The sequence below is a fragment of the Dendrobates tinctorius genome, unplaced genomic scaffold (assembly GCF_039654945.1).
Source record: "Dendrobates tinctorius isolate UK_male_01 unplaced genomic scaffold, ASM3965494v1 ptg000206l, whole genome shotgun sequence".
NCBI classification, from domain to species: domain Eukaryota; kingdom Metazoa; phylum Chordata; class Amphibia; order Anura; family Dendrobatidae; genus Dendrobates; species Dendrobates tinctorius.
The window spans coordinates 2,900,745-2,914,207 of NW_027361873.1; the positions used below are offsets into that span (position 1 = coordinate 2,900,745).

Genomic DNA, 13,463 nt, shown 5'->3' on the forward strand with positions numbered 1-13,463 from the left:
ACAAGATTTACATTCTAGGATATTTACATAGTATTCTGATTAAACTAGTGGTCTGATAAAATTAGATATTCTCTCCATTTAGACATCGAGTCCCACTTTTCATTATGCTGCCGGCTGAGTGGGTACTTTTAAGAACTGAAGTGTATACAACGCTCTCACTTTGTAACCTGTGGCATATAAATTTGACAAAGCATGTTAAAATAAGGGATTTTCATGTGCATCCAAGTATAGCAATACAAATCCAAAAACAGTCAATACATATATTAATTTGGGGGTGAAACATGTTACCTACCTTGAGATAGTTTTGAAAAACCTGCACAGTTCACACGCTATATAATTTTCGCCAAAACTCCCCCACCACCCAAATCATACAAGTTTACTGAATACAGAAGTCGATTTGTACTACTCCATATCAGGACAAAAGAATACAGAAAAACATTGTGATTTTCCTGTTTGGGATTTGCATTTAGATATGGACAAGAAACTACACAAAACAGCAGGTTTTTCAGAACTCAGTAACAAAACAGGTACATCAAAACTGCCAATATAAACACAGACTGAAAGGAAAAATAGAGAGGGCAGCACAATGAAGCTGAACAGCTCCACAAGAGTTGTTTTCTGTTGACTAAAGCTGCACAAAACAATACAGTGTACCCCCTGCTGATGTACGAACGTCAGTACAGAGTGGGTATTACAAAAATAAAATACAGAAAAATATTAAAATGCCATGAATACAAAACTATAGAGCTCTGTGCAGCTTTACATGAAATGAACAAGCATACTTACTGAAACCCTCCTACTATTACTGGAGTGTAAGGGGTGTGATAACATTGAAGTGGCGCCCAAACAAATCAATTATAACCCAATGAGTGTCATGGGTCTGAAAACCCAGATACCCCTAATAGTGCTGCTCTGAAAGGTAAAAAACAGAACCATTAATATTGCAGTAACCATTAAACATCCATTATGCACTTTCACCAATAGGACTCTTCAGAACAGCACACTGGGGCCATCACTGTCAACATTCACTTCATCAGCAATTCCAGAACGTTAACAGATGCAAATCACGGACTGAATGTACAACCATGAACGCCATGCCTGCTCCTTAAAAAGCATTTTTTGTTAATATATAAAATAAAAAAACCTGACTGCAGGTTACAAGTTTTAGCATCCTCACCCCATCTATGTGTGCAACCACAAGAGAGGTCAGTCAACTCCAATACGAGCTAAATTCTTGGAGAAAACCCAGCAGTCGAATCACCAATAGTTAGAGATGGCTAGTAAAGCCATATATACCATTACCGCATTCTGTTTTGAGTTGATACTAAAGAAGAGAAGATCAATTTGTGGGACTGAGGTCAGTAGCTGGCCGCTAGGCTGGAGGCATGCAGATCTTTTACCTTCTGATGTAAGTTTTGATTAACCAGAGCAACAGCATCTCTGCAATGTGATGCACAGATGACATTGTGTGAGCCCTGGCTAATCAAATGTCATGTAGAGAACACTGGAAAGAAAGATTTGTGGGCCGCTCTACTAGCGGCCAGATACCACTGACCTGGACTATAGTTCCGTGAAACGATTCGCTCATCTAAAGTTGATACCTTAAGAAAATATCCTCTGCAGAGGAAAGAATTAAATGTTAATTAAATAGATTGCAGATATCCTCTTACCCCATGCCTCCACGGCCTCCCCTACCACCACGGCTCATGCCACCTCTGTCAAACATGCCCCGACCTCTGCCACGAGAATCAGAACCCCCAGAATTGCGCCCTTCAGAACCAGAGAAACCTTGGCGAGACTCCTGACCATATGGTCCTTTGCTGCTTGAGTGATCTTGACGGTAACTGCCTACAAAGATAAAAAAAAAATAATACATGTGAAGTAGACTTAAAAATTTAATACTTTAAGGTTTGAGTTTTTTGTTTTTTTTTTGCCATTAGTAAAGCACGTAAATGTCTTTTCAAATGCATAAATATAGAGCAGACATGTCGAGGAGGTCTTCCCCTACAAAAATAAGCGTTCACAGGAGATCATGATTTTTTTGCTACAGATAGCAGTGCTGAAGCAACAAAACAAGAGTTGAGATCACCCCCATTTTACTGCAATGAAAATAAAACAAAAAAAAAAAATACACATTTGGTATCACTGCATTCATAAATGTCCAATCTACCAAAATATAAAGTAAATCAGATCAATTAATGGCGCAACATTGCAATAAAATGCATTAACAGGCAATCAAAACATATCTACCCCAAAAATGGTATAAAAAAAATGGCCAGGAAGGAAAAAAAAAAAAAAGGGATTTGTATTCTCATGAAAACCTTTTCTCAGAGCCACTCATTGGGGTACACCGGACCATGCGTGTATGCCGCTGCCACTAGGAGGCTGAAAATAAGTGAAGAGAAAAAAAAGTTAGCTCCTCTTCCTCTGCAGTATACACCTACCACTGGTTCCAGCTGAACCAGTTGAGTGACAAAGCAGTAGGAGAACCATAACGACATAACAGATCAACCTCACGTACCCACTGTGTAGAGATGCGCTACCGCCGCTTGCACGATCCGTCTACTCAGACCCAAATCCGGGGAGCCCAAGTGTGAATGTTGTAGTGCTTTGAGAATTTACGCAGACTGGACCAGGCCGCAGCCTTGCAAACCTGTTCAGCTGACGCCTGGTGCCGAATAGCCCAAGAAGCACCCATTGACCGAGTGGAGTGTGCCTTAATCCCATCAGGGATAGGCTGGCTCCTGAAGCGGTAAGACTCGAATAGCTGAGTATCCATGTGGCTATTGTAGACTTTGAAGCAACAAGTCTCTTCCTGTGACCCTCAGGAAGAAAGAAGAAGGTGTCAGTCTTCCGTAAGGACACCGTCCATGCGAGGTACCGTCTAAAAGCTCTCACCATATACGGAGATGGAAGAGCCCGGTCAACACGATGTACTGTTGCCGGGCAAAATGAGGGCAGGACAATGTCCTTGTTAAGGTGAAAGGAGGAAACCATCTTGGGCAAGAAGGACAGGGATGGCCCGAGAACCACCTTATCCTGGTGGAAAACCAGGAAGGAGCTCGACAGGGCTGCTAGCTCCGAAATGCACCTGATTGACGTTACCGCGACAAGAAAGGTCAAGAGAAACATCCTGCAGCAGCTTGAAGGGAGCCTCTTGTAGAACACTGAGGACCAAGTTACGGTCCCAGGCTGCCAACGGCAATTTATAACAGTACCACATGGGAGAACCCCTTGAATGACTGTCCTCAGCTGCAGCTTGAAAGAGATCCTGCGCAGGAACAAAGCAGATAAAGCAGCGACCTGGGCTTGAAATTCTAAGTGCAAGGTCTGATTCCAAGCCGATCTGAAGGGAATCTAAGATGGAGAAGACGAGAGGACGACGGCCAGGGTGCCTGCACCAAGCGAAGGTTTTCCAGGTGCAGTGATAGCTGCACACCAATACAGGCTTCCGAGCGTTAAAAATGGTGGAAAAAACCTCCTGGGAGAACCCAGATTGTGTTAAAACCCAGGATCTAGCAGTCAGGCTGTTAAACACAGGGCACCTGAGTCCTGGTGGCCAATAGGAGAGCAAATCTGGTCGATCCGATCGTGGCTGGGGAACTTTGACGATGAGCAGCATAAGCTCTGCGTACCATGCCGAGCGCGGCCAGTTCGGGGCAACTAGGATCACTGGAATTCCTTCCGCCTTGATCTTCCTGATGACCCTTGGGAGTAACGGGAGTGGGGAAACATACACGGAAGCCGAAACTGATGCCACGGAAGGACTCGTGCTTCCGCCCCAATGGCTTCTGGATCCCGGAAAAAGGCTATGAACTCGGGCTCCAAGGCGTTTAATCTTGATGCCATCAGATCCACATACGAAGACCTCCGAAAAGAGAAACCACTCTCCCAAGGCAAGACCCTGTTGGCTGAGGAAGTCTACCACCCAGTTTTCCACCACCGGAAAGTGCACTGCTGAGATGACAGTGGTTCCTCTCAGCTCAGGGGAGGATGTGTTCCACTTAGCACATTGCCGTCCTGCTACGGTTGCCCCCTTGGAGACTGATATATGCCACAGCCGTGGTGTTGTCCAATTGTATTCGAATGGGGCGACCTGTCAAAGTGATGGAACTGCCGCAAGGACAACTGAATCGCCCGAATGTTGATCGGAAGGTGCGACTCCCGAGGTGACCAGTGCCCCTTGGCAGTGGGACAACGAAAGACCGCTCCACAGCCGAGAAGATTGGTGTCGGTGTAGACCACCAGCCATTGAATCTGGGAAAGGATTTCCTTTGGGTTAGGGAAAGACCATAAACGCCCACCACCTGAGCGTCTGCTTGACCCGCGGAAGGCAAGCAACACAGCCGGTCGAGGGAGAATTGGTTCCTGTTCTAGGGTGCCAGAAACGCATGCTGCAGGGGACAGAGGTGTAGCTGGGCAAAGGGAACAGCTTCAATCGCTGCCACCATCATGTCAAGTACTCCTGTGCCGAATCAGATGGAATGAGGCTATGGGGGACAAGGTGCCCAGGCTCCCTGTTGCAGGGCTAAAACCTTATCCTGAGGGAAAATCACCAACCCTCAGGAGGTGTCCAGAAAAATTTTCTGGACAAAAATTTATGAGCCAGTCTAGATGAGAAAGTGGGTCCAAAGTGATACAGACACGATTAAAATGTCTTCTAATTATGGCAAAACGGCCATGCCCCAAGTGCGCTGAATGGACAGGACAGCTGCCATGACTTTTATAAACACTTTGGGGGTGGCAGCGAGTCCGAAGCTGTGCCAGAGGGTGGAAAGAAAATTGTATTTTATATCCGAAGGACACCAGGTCCCTGGCCCGTTCGTCGAAAACAGAGCCAGGCCTGACAAAAACGGAGTAGGCGGTCGCCTGCTCTGTTGGTGCCGACAGGATAATACCATGAGTCACTGAGATGAAAATCTATGGAACCTGGATCCCTTAGATCTGGATTCTTTGGGCTTATATGAAACCTAGGGACCCCTGTCCCTACGCGAAGAGCACCCCGATCAGGCGGAGGTGGACTGACTGGGATTGTTGCGAAAGGACTGAAAAACGAGATTATAGCTGATGGCGAAGAGGTCGCCTGGTCCTTTGCTGGGGAAGGAATTTACTATTCCCTCCTGTGGCGTCAGATATAAGCTGATCCAGCTTTTCCCCAAATAGACAACCGCTCTGGAAAGGCAGAGAGGTTAGGGACTTCAGGGCGCAGAGTCAGAACACCATTCTCTGAGCCATAGTGCCCGTCTAATGGCGATAGGCTACAAGTGTGGCGCAGTTAGCCGTATCCAGGGAGGAGTGCACCAAAGTCTCCCACTAGGGAAATCAGATTAGCCAAATCCGCTGCTTCTTCGCGAAGATTACTATCCTGAATCGTTTTGGTCAGGGTATCCGCCAAGGAAACCATAGCTTCAGCAACCTATGCCGCGGCAAAAGAGGGAGTGTGGTGTCTTCCATCCGGTAAGGATCGTAGGGTTCTGGAAACCAGGCGAAATACGGGTGGATCGACTGGAGGGATTCAGCCCATTTCATCCGCAGTTCCAGTGAGAAAAAAAAAAAAAAAAAAAAAAAAGTCTCTCGACAAGAGACTTCTGAAGCATTTGTCCAGCTGCTCCCCATGCTGCCAAAATATGTGCTGAAAATCGGGGTGGATGTCGAACACTGAGGACATGTGGACCTCTTGAAGGACACTGTGATCCGGGGCAGGAATAGAGTCCTCGTCCACCTTCAAAGTTCTGGTTCAACGAGAGTATCTACCATCACCGGATACTCCGATGAATCTAGGTCGAGAGAACCGTAAGACTCGTACTCAAGAGTTCTGCTCGCTGCGAACCCCTGGTAATGGGGAGTGAAAAACGGAACACGAATGCGGACGCACAAGATGGCCCGGGAGACTAGCTATGGGTCAGTTTCCTAGATGCCTGTGAAGATTTGGGCTGAGGGCAGCCCCTACTGGCTGACTGTTCCCATGAGGCAGAAGAACCCTCTATACAGGCAGACGAACGCCCCCTGAACTGTGGAGGGATGTTGTAGGGGCTCAATCACTTTAGCTAATGAAGCCATGGACTGACAGTGACGAAGCCCACTCGGGGGGGGGGGGGGGGCTAGGTACACTGGGTTCGGTAGCAGCGGAGGGCTCCCAAGAACATTTGGGATCATAGGTTTGCAGAATGGCGTATTCTGTATGTGGCCTGTTGGGCTTCTCTGATTCCTTAGAGAGTGACATCACTCATGACAAATGCATGATCTCACCCTGCCATACTAAAAACTCCACTCTAGAGACAGAAGCCAGCAGCCTTACCATTGTAAAGGCAGGGGAGGCAGTGTAGAGCCTCGTATGCATTTGTCTTAAGTTCTTAGCGATATTGCCCATGGATCCTGGGACCACACAAGACCAATGGCACAAACAGCAAATAGGTACTCTGTCCCGGTGTGTAGATTAGATATTACTCAGGTCCTGTTCCCCCTGGTCTTCTGAGCAATTGCTCAGTCAGAATAAGCTAATATGCCAGCATGCCGTCCAGATTGCCCGCCGGGAACAGAGAGCAGAATGCAGCCCCAGGAAGTAACAAGTAGGAAGGCGGCCGGTATTAAAAATGGCTGCCGGGAATCTCAGAAGGTGGTCTCACCCCATGCGAGAAGCGCCAAGAGAGTGGGCAGAGCCGCCTGCGTGACGCGAGTGAGAGAACGGGGCTTCCGGCCTAGCATAGGCAGAAGCGGACGGCTAAATTTTTGGTGCTGGCGAAATGCACCCGGAGGGGAGAGGATGAAGAAAAAACATGATGCAGCACCAAGAAACACGCGCTCAGGAGCTCCCTCCCGCTGAACCAGACCCGGTCACTTACCGCCATGATCCAAAAAGCCTGTTGAGAAGTGCAGAGCTCGACTGCTCTGCCTACAGGTCAGGTGCTGCAGCATGGACGACTGCATCAGTGGTGATGCAGTGGGGGCCGCATGGATGCCATCAGTGCCTCTGGACATCCTAGAGGTTCATTCCCCCAGGATGGGACAGGGCTATTGTCCAGCTGTAAGTCTGGCTGCAGAAGGGGGTACATGGAGGCGACACTCCACGATCCCACCTGTTGTTGCTTTGAGGAGATCTGAGCACTGAAGGGACCAGTCGCCCCTAAAATCAGCTCAAACATGGCTTTCTACGGTGCAGGAGGGAGTATTTGGAAGAGACACTCAACATTCCCACCTGTTGGTTTGGGGAGATCCCTGAAGGGATCTGTCACCCCCTGTAATCCGTTAAAAAGATTGAAAAAGAAAATAAAGGAAAAAAAAATTGGGGTCTGAAGACCATACCCATGTGCGTCCTACAGACACTAAGCATGAACTGGTTCGGCTTAAGCCAGTGGTAGGTGTATACTGCAGAAGAGGAGCCAACTTTTTCTTCTATTGACTTAGTGTCAGCCTCCTAGTGGCAGCAGCATACACCCATGTCCTGTGTCCCCCAATGAGGTGAAGGAGAAATAAGCCCTTACCAAGCCCCAGATCATGAAAAGTGGAGATGCTACGTACGGGTCTCAGACAGGAATTCTTACAGATTGTGGAATTTTTTTTCACCACTTGGTAGAAAAACAAAAAAACAAACCTAAACATATTTGGTATCTGTGTACTCAGACTGACCTGGGGATCATTGTCAGGTCAGTTTTAGCATTTAGTGAACATGGTAAATAAAAAGCCCCCAAAAAACCCACAGTGGAATTACACTTTTTTTGCAATTTCACCGCCATTACAAAAACCCTGCTATAATTAAATAAGCAAAAAGCAAAAGTGCATCTAAATAACAGTTCTTAGTAATACTGTTTTTGATCAAAAATACCATAAAAGCCATCCCACCGTGAACAAGGTGACTGATAGGGACGGTCCTACACTGTCTAATATTAAAAACCTTACCATGTGTCAAAGTTGACCTAGTACACTATATTGTAAATGGTGTTATTCAAAATTACAACTCGTCCCGCAAAAAACAAGCCTTCACATGGCGCATATTGTCAAAAATAAAAAAAGTTATAGCTCTGAAAAGGAGAGCAAAAAAACAGAAGCACAAAAATGGAACCCAACAAGGTGATTGAAGGGGGTTAATTCTAGCGCCATCTATTGGATGCATATCTGCAAATAGAAAGAACAGGGCAACCAAACAAGGAATACGCAAGTAAGCTGTTGATAATGCAAGACTGTTGGATTGTGATTTTGCAGTACAAATATTAGCTCCAGGTCAGAAAATGACAGGTAGGGGTAAGTTAAGCAGCTGTCTAATTGACTTTGTATTGCTACATTCAGTAGGTGGCACTAGAGTTCCAGTTCTTTTCCTCTTTGAAAATGTTATTTGCATAACTGCTTTATAACAAAGAAAAAAATCAATATGCTGGAGAGAACAGACTAGGATCTCATGAGTTAACTCCTCAGCCTGGAATGTAGCTACTGTACTCACCCTCAGGCTCTGGTGATTTCCTTGGCAACAAGCAGTATACTTCGCATTAAAAATTTCTTAACTTCACACCGTTGTCCACTACAACGTGCTGTGGGAAGATTGATTTATCCCCTTTGCAACATGCACCGTACTAGTACAGCACTGCGGTAGGTGCCTTCATGCAAAGACCAGTACTGGTATGGTGCTGCGATCGTAACGCCTCACACTGAGCGCCGCAGCGATCGCATGCAGCTGACACCTTGAGGTGTTACCAGATAAAGAACCAGCCGATATGATCAGAGGACATGCAAGGCAGCAAAATGTCCATTTGGAGATAAATTGTCATGTGCAGCCTGGGGGACAGGTGCCCCACGCTTATCAACACTATAATGTGTCTTCCTCAGGAGTGAAGCTGTGTCTGCAGCCAGTATCCACTCTTGGTACCCAAAAGATGATGTAAATAATTGTTACCAGCTGTGAGGAAGCAGACAGAGCATGTCAATCCATGTGCTGTAGGTAATGAAACCAGGGTACAGTGTTCATTGGTGTGCTTGTGCGCAAGCGCACAATAGCCAAATCATGCCAAACATATGTCGGTAATGTAAACGTCTCAGGGTGCATGCACCGATTATGCCAGTGCCACAATAAGGCCATAGGAACAAGCAGCGATATAGGCGTATAACACATGCCATCTCTAATATTCTCTACCTACCTTGATTAATATGTTCTCACCCTATAGAGGCAGTTTTTCTTAACAGGGCTGGCAGCACACCATCTATTCTTTGGAGTCTTGCACGGTGCTTCAGCACATACCTATGTATGCATTTTTTACTGTTTTGTATATCACTGTACTAACATTGTGAAATGCTATTGATTATTGCATATCACCTTGTCACGTGCCATGTGAGCCTGGTCTTGGAGAGGACCTCATTTGGTCAGGTTACTCTTTTCAGCCATTGTGGCATTTTAAATGGTTTTATATTGTGGTGTATTTCTGCTTTTTGTAGTAGTACTCAAATAAAATTTGTTAAGGTGATCCCTGCTTATATGCATATTCTTTGCTTGTCATGCTTTTTTTCCCCCATGTATGCTTCTGCATGCATAAGGTTGATCTCTGTCTGGTACTATTTCCATCTAGCTTCTTTTTTGGAGCCCACAAATTCTTTTTATACATCTGACACCCTACAGTAACAATGGTTGGTACTTAACCCCTCTGATGCCACTGTCAGTAGTGACAACAGCATAGTGAAGCATCGCACAGCAAGAGGGCTCCCTGCACGCTTCCATTAGAACAACAGATGCGATTGCATTGTTCTGATGGTCTCCATGGAGACCACCAACTCCAAGACGGCTGCGGAGTCCTTCCGGGTCCTGCAGGGAAGGTGGCTTGTAAGCTCCTGCAGAGAGCAGGCACTTACCTACCTGTCAGATCCTGATCTGATACTCTGCAGTGCAGAGTCAGATCAGCGATCTGCTGTAAAATAGTAATGTCCCACACTGGGACAATGTATTCAAGTTAAAAAAATTTTTAATATATATATATATATATATATATATATATATATATATATATATATATATATATATATATATATAGTAAAAAAAATTTTTTAAAAAATCTCCAAAGAAAAAAATAATTTACCAATACATTTATGTAAATAAAAAAAATAATAAAAGTATACATTTGGTATCGCTGCCACCATAACGGCCCACTCTAAAAAACTGTCACTAGTTAACCCCTTCAGTGAACACCGTGAAAAAAAAAAAAAAAAAAAAAAAAAAAAAAAAAAAAAAAAAAAAAAAGGCAAAACAATGCTTTATCATACCACTGAACAAAAAGTGAAAAAACACGATAAGACTGAAGTAAATAAAAATGGTACCGCAAAAAATAAGCCACCCTACAGCGACAGAAAAAAAAAAAAAAAAGTTATAGCTCAGAATAAAGCGATGCAAAATTTTTTTCATAAAATAGTTCTTATTGTGTAAAAATGACAAAAAAAAAAAATGATAAAATGAGGTATCTCTGTAATCATACTGACCCGAAGAGTAACTAAAGCTGCGTTATCAATTTTACCACACGCGGAACGGTATAAAAAACACACAAAAAAACCAAACAGCATTCTCTAATTTGCTGGTTTTTGTTCATTCTGTCTTCCAAAAATCAGAAAAGAAAGTGATCAAAAAATGTCATGTACCCGAAAATGGCACCGATAAAAACATCAGCTCGTCCCGCAAAACACAAGCTTACATGAACGCTGGCCGAAATATGAAAAAATTATAGCTCTCATAATATGGTGACGCAAAAACTAGTTTTCACAATAAAAAGCGAATTTTTAGTGTTTGACAGCTGCCAAACAAAAACCCGATACAAATCTGGTATCGCTGTAATCACACCGACCCGAAGAACAAAGTCACCTAATCACTTATACCGCATGAGGAACGGAATAAAAAATAAAACCAATTCTTCACATGTTGATTTTTTCATTCTGCCTCCCAAAGATCGCAGTAAGGCTCGGCGCACATTTATCCTGTGCTCTGTGCTAAGCGTTTACACCGGGGTTTCTGTGTAAATCTCTGAAATACGTGATTCAGACAGAACCTTTGGCTGAAGATTCCCTATTATGAGGCAGATGGAGGCACTGGATGCCATAGGACCTGTGATCCGATGTCTGTCTTTTTATGCAGGATTGCATAAAACTGCCGTCGGCCATAGTTTTGTGCACTTCTGTAAAGGACACTGCGGAACAGAAGTCCAGAGTAACTCTGCTGCCTCACTGTAGTGAATGGATACATCGAGGGTTTCATCTGAATCACGTCAGATTTTTATGGAAACCCCAAAGTAAAGCGCCGGATAACTGATCCCAAACGTTATGTAAAGTGTTCCCAATAAAAGCTTCCACTCAATCCACAAAAAAAGAAAGACCCCGCTCAGGTCTGTCATCTGTTAAAGGAAATATAGGGGGCTTCCAAGTTACTGGTAGCACAAAGGCTCTGAAAATTAGCCTGGTCATGAAGGTGAAAACAGGCTCCAGGGCAAAGGGGTTAAACCTTGGAAATAATGCTTTGTTTAAATACCTTGCATTTCCAGAAATGCCTGCGAGCACCATCTGCTCATCCCCATCAAGCGATCCCTGAATGCAGCTTCCGTTGATATCATGTCAACTTCCGGAATTGGAAGCAGACCCGGCATCACCGAGGCGGGACCGTGTCACTGAGTGACTTGGCTGTGGGCGGAGCTTCACCGCACATCACAGCCCAGCATCACTGCTTTCATTAACAGAGTAAAGCAAGCCCGCAAGATGCTGGGCAGCTCACATCAGCAATTTTCCCATGCAGATTCAACATGCTAAAACAATCACAGCATGCTGCGAATGGAGATGAAAGCCGGATCGCATGCACCCATACAAGTCTATGGGTGTGTGTGTGTGTGTGTGAAACATCACACTGCACTCGGATGTTACACGAGTGTACAAAGATTCTTGAGGACGCTGGCATTGGAGAAATTAATTTTTCAGTATCCTCCACACCAGTGCTGCGATCCTTTCATGCCAGAGGTTCGGAGCAGAACACTGACACTCGGTTCACGCTTGCAGCAGTTTTGAGTCGAGTGGCATTAGCATCTTGCATCGGATGCCTTACACTGAAAGTAAGGATGCGAGATCCCCCTTATGGCTGGGCCCAACAGGCCTCCGTAGCTGGTAGACTACAGGGCTACCATCACGGGTTGACAGAGAAAGAGGTAGGCTCCCCTCAAATAATATGGACATCGGCATCAATATGCTTAACAGCGGCATTTGAAGGGCTAAACAGCAAGGTGTCAGCTTTGATTCACCGCTGCGGACATCTGTTGAGGCTTTTGCCAGCTCAGCTTCAGAGGTATCAAAATAACAGTGCCCCACATGTAACAGCTTTGCTGGACTGCAATACTTGCTGCGCCATACATTACAGTGGATGTTGGAAAGGGATTATTGACATCAGAATGACCTTTCAATACATTTTGTGTTAAGCAATTTGGTTTCAAATATTTCTAACCATATGAAGTATATTTTGAAGTCATTTTTACTCACTCTGCTGTCCATAACCACTACTCTGCTGGCCATACTGACTTGGGGGCTGGCTTCCATAGGAAGAAGTTGGAGGTGGGTAGCTTGTGGGTGGCGGCTGCTGCTGCTGCTGTTGTTGCTGTTGATAGCTGCTTTGCTGACCATAGCCACTCTGTTGACCATAGCTTCCTGCTTGGCCATAGCTACTCTGCGGAGTGTAGGAGCTCGGCTGTCCATAGCTACTTTGTTGAGTATAGGAGCTGGGTTGACTGTATGAGCTGGGTTGACTGTATGAACTCTGGTCATAGCTTGAAGGCTGAGATGTCGAATAGCTAAAAAAAAAAAATATTTCAGAATTACTACAAAACCTGAAACAGTTTTAATTATTTTCCTTGGCTACCACATATATTTTTTTGGACCAAATAATTAAAAAACAAAATCGCATTTTTTTTTAACCATGTCTAAAGAGTATAGTTGACTGACAAGTTTGTAGGCTGCTGACAAGGGAAATAAAGACTACATATTTCTAAGAGTTAATGTCTACAATTTAACATCTAGTAAGGTCGTACAGTCACTTTCAGAAGACCATAAGGAAGCATGTGACCAGAATATTTTATGCAACAGGGCAAGTCAGTAGGGAAATCTTTCATTACACGCAACAATCATTTTTAACGGCACCTGTCTGCAGGATTGTGCACAGTAACCTACAGACAGTGTCAGGTCAGCGCCGTTATACTGATTACAATGATACCTTGGTTTATGAAATCCATCTTGTAGTTTAACGACTCTCAGTTTTGAGTTAATGATATGCTTGTGCTCCGGGGCGGCCTGTGGGGGATGGGGGTCTTCACATGGTGCTCTGATAAGCTATTCATACTGATGGCTTATGACAGGTTACTGATCTCAGTGACCTGACCCCTATTTTACATACTGGATATTATATATAGTTGAGATAGGGGAATCATTATCAGCAGGCTGCAGCATGATCGCATTTATAATGTGCATTT

The 13,463-nt window shown here is 44.8% G+C and overlaps 1 protein-coding gene across 5 annotated transcripts in view; it reads right to left on the bottom strand.

Moving 5' to 3' along the window:
• EWSR1 (EWS RNA binding protein 1) overlaps window positions 1-13,463 on the bottom strand; it is a 71,651-nt gene that overhangs the window by 11,664 nt on the left and 46,524 nt on the right. For all 5 annotated transcript variants that reach the window (XM_073554097.1, XM_073554096.1, XM_073554100.1 and 2 more), the window contains exons 7-8: window positions 12,481-12,788; window positions 1,671-1,848 (exon numbers count right to left, since the gene is read on the bottom strand). In XM_073554097.1, coding sequence (XP_073410198.1) covers window positions 1,671-1,848; window positions 12,481-12,788 — 486 coding nt within the window. The remainder of the gene's footprint in view (window positions 1-1,670; window positions 1,849-12,480; window positions 12,789-13,463) is intronic.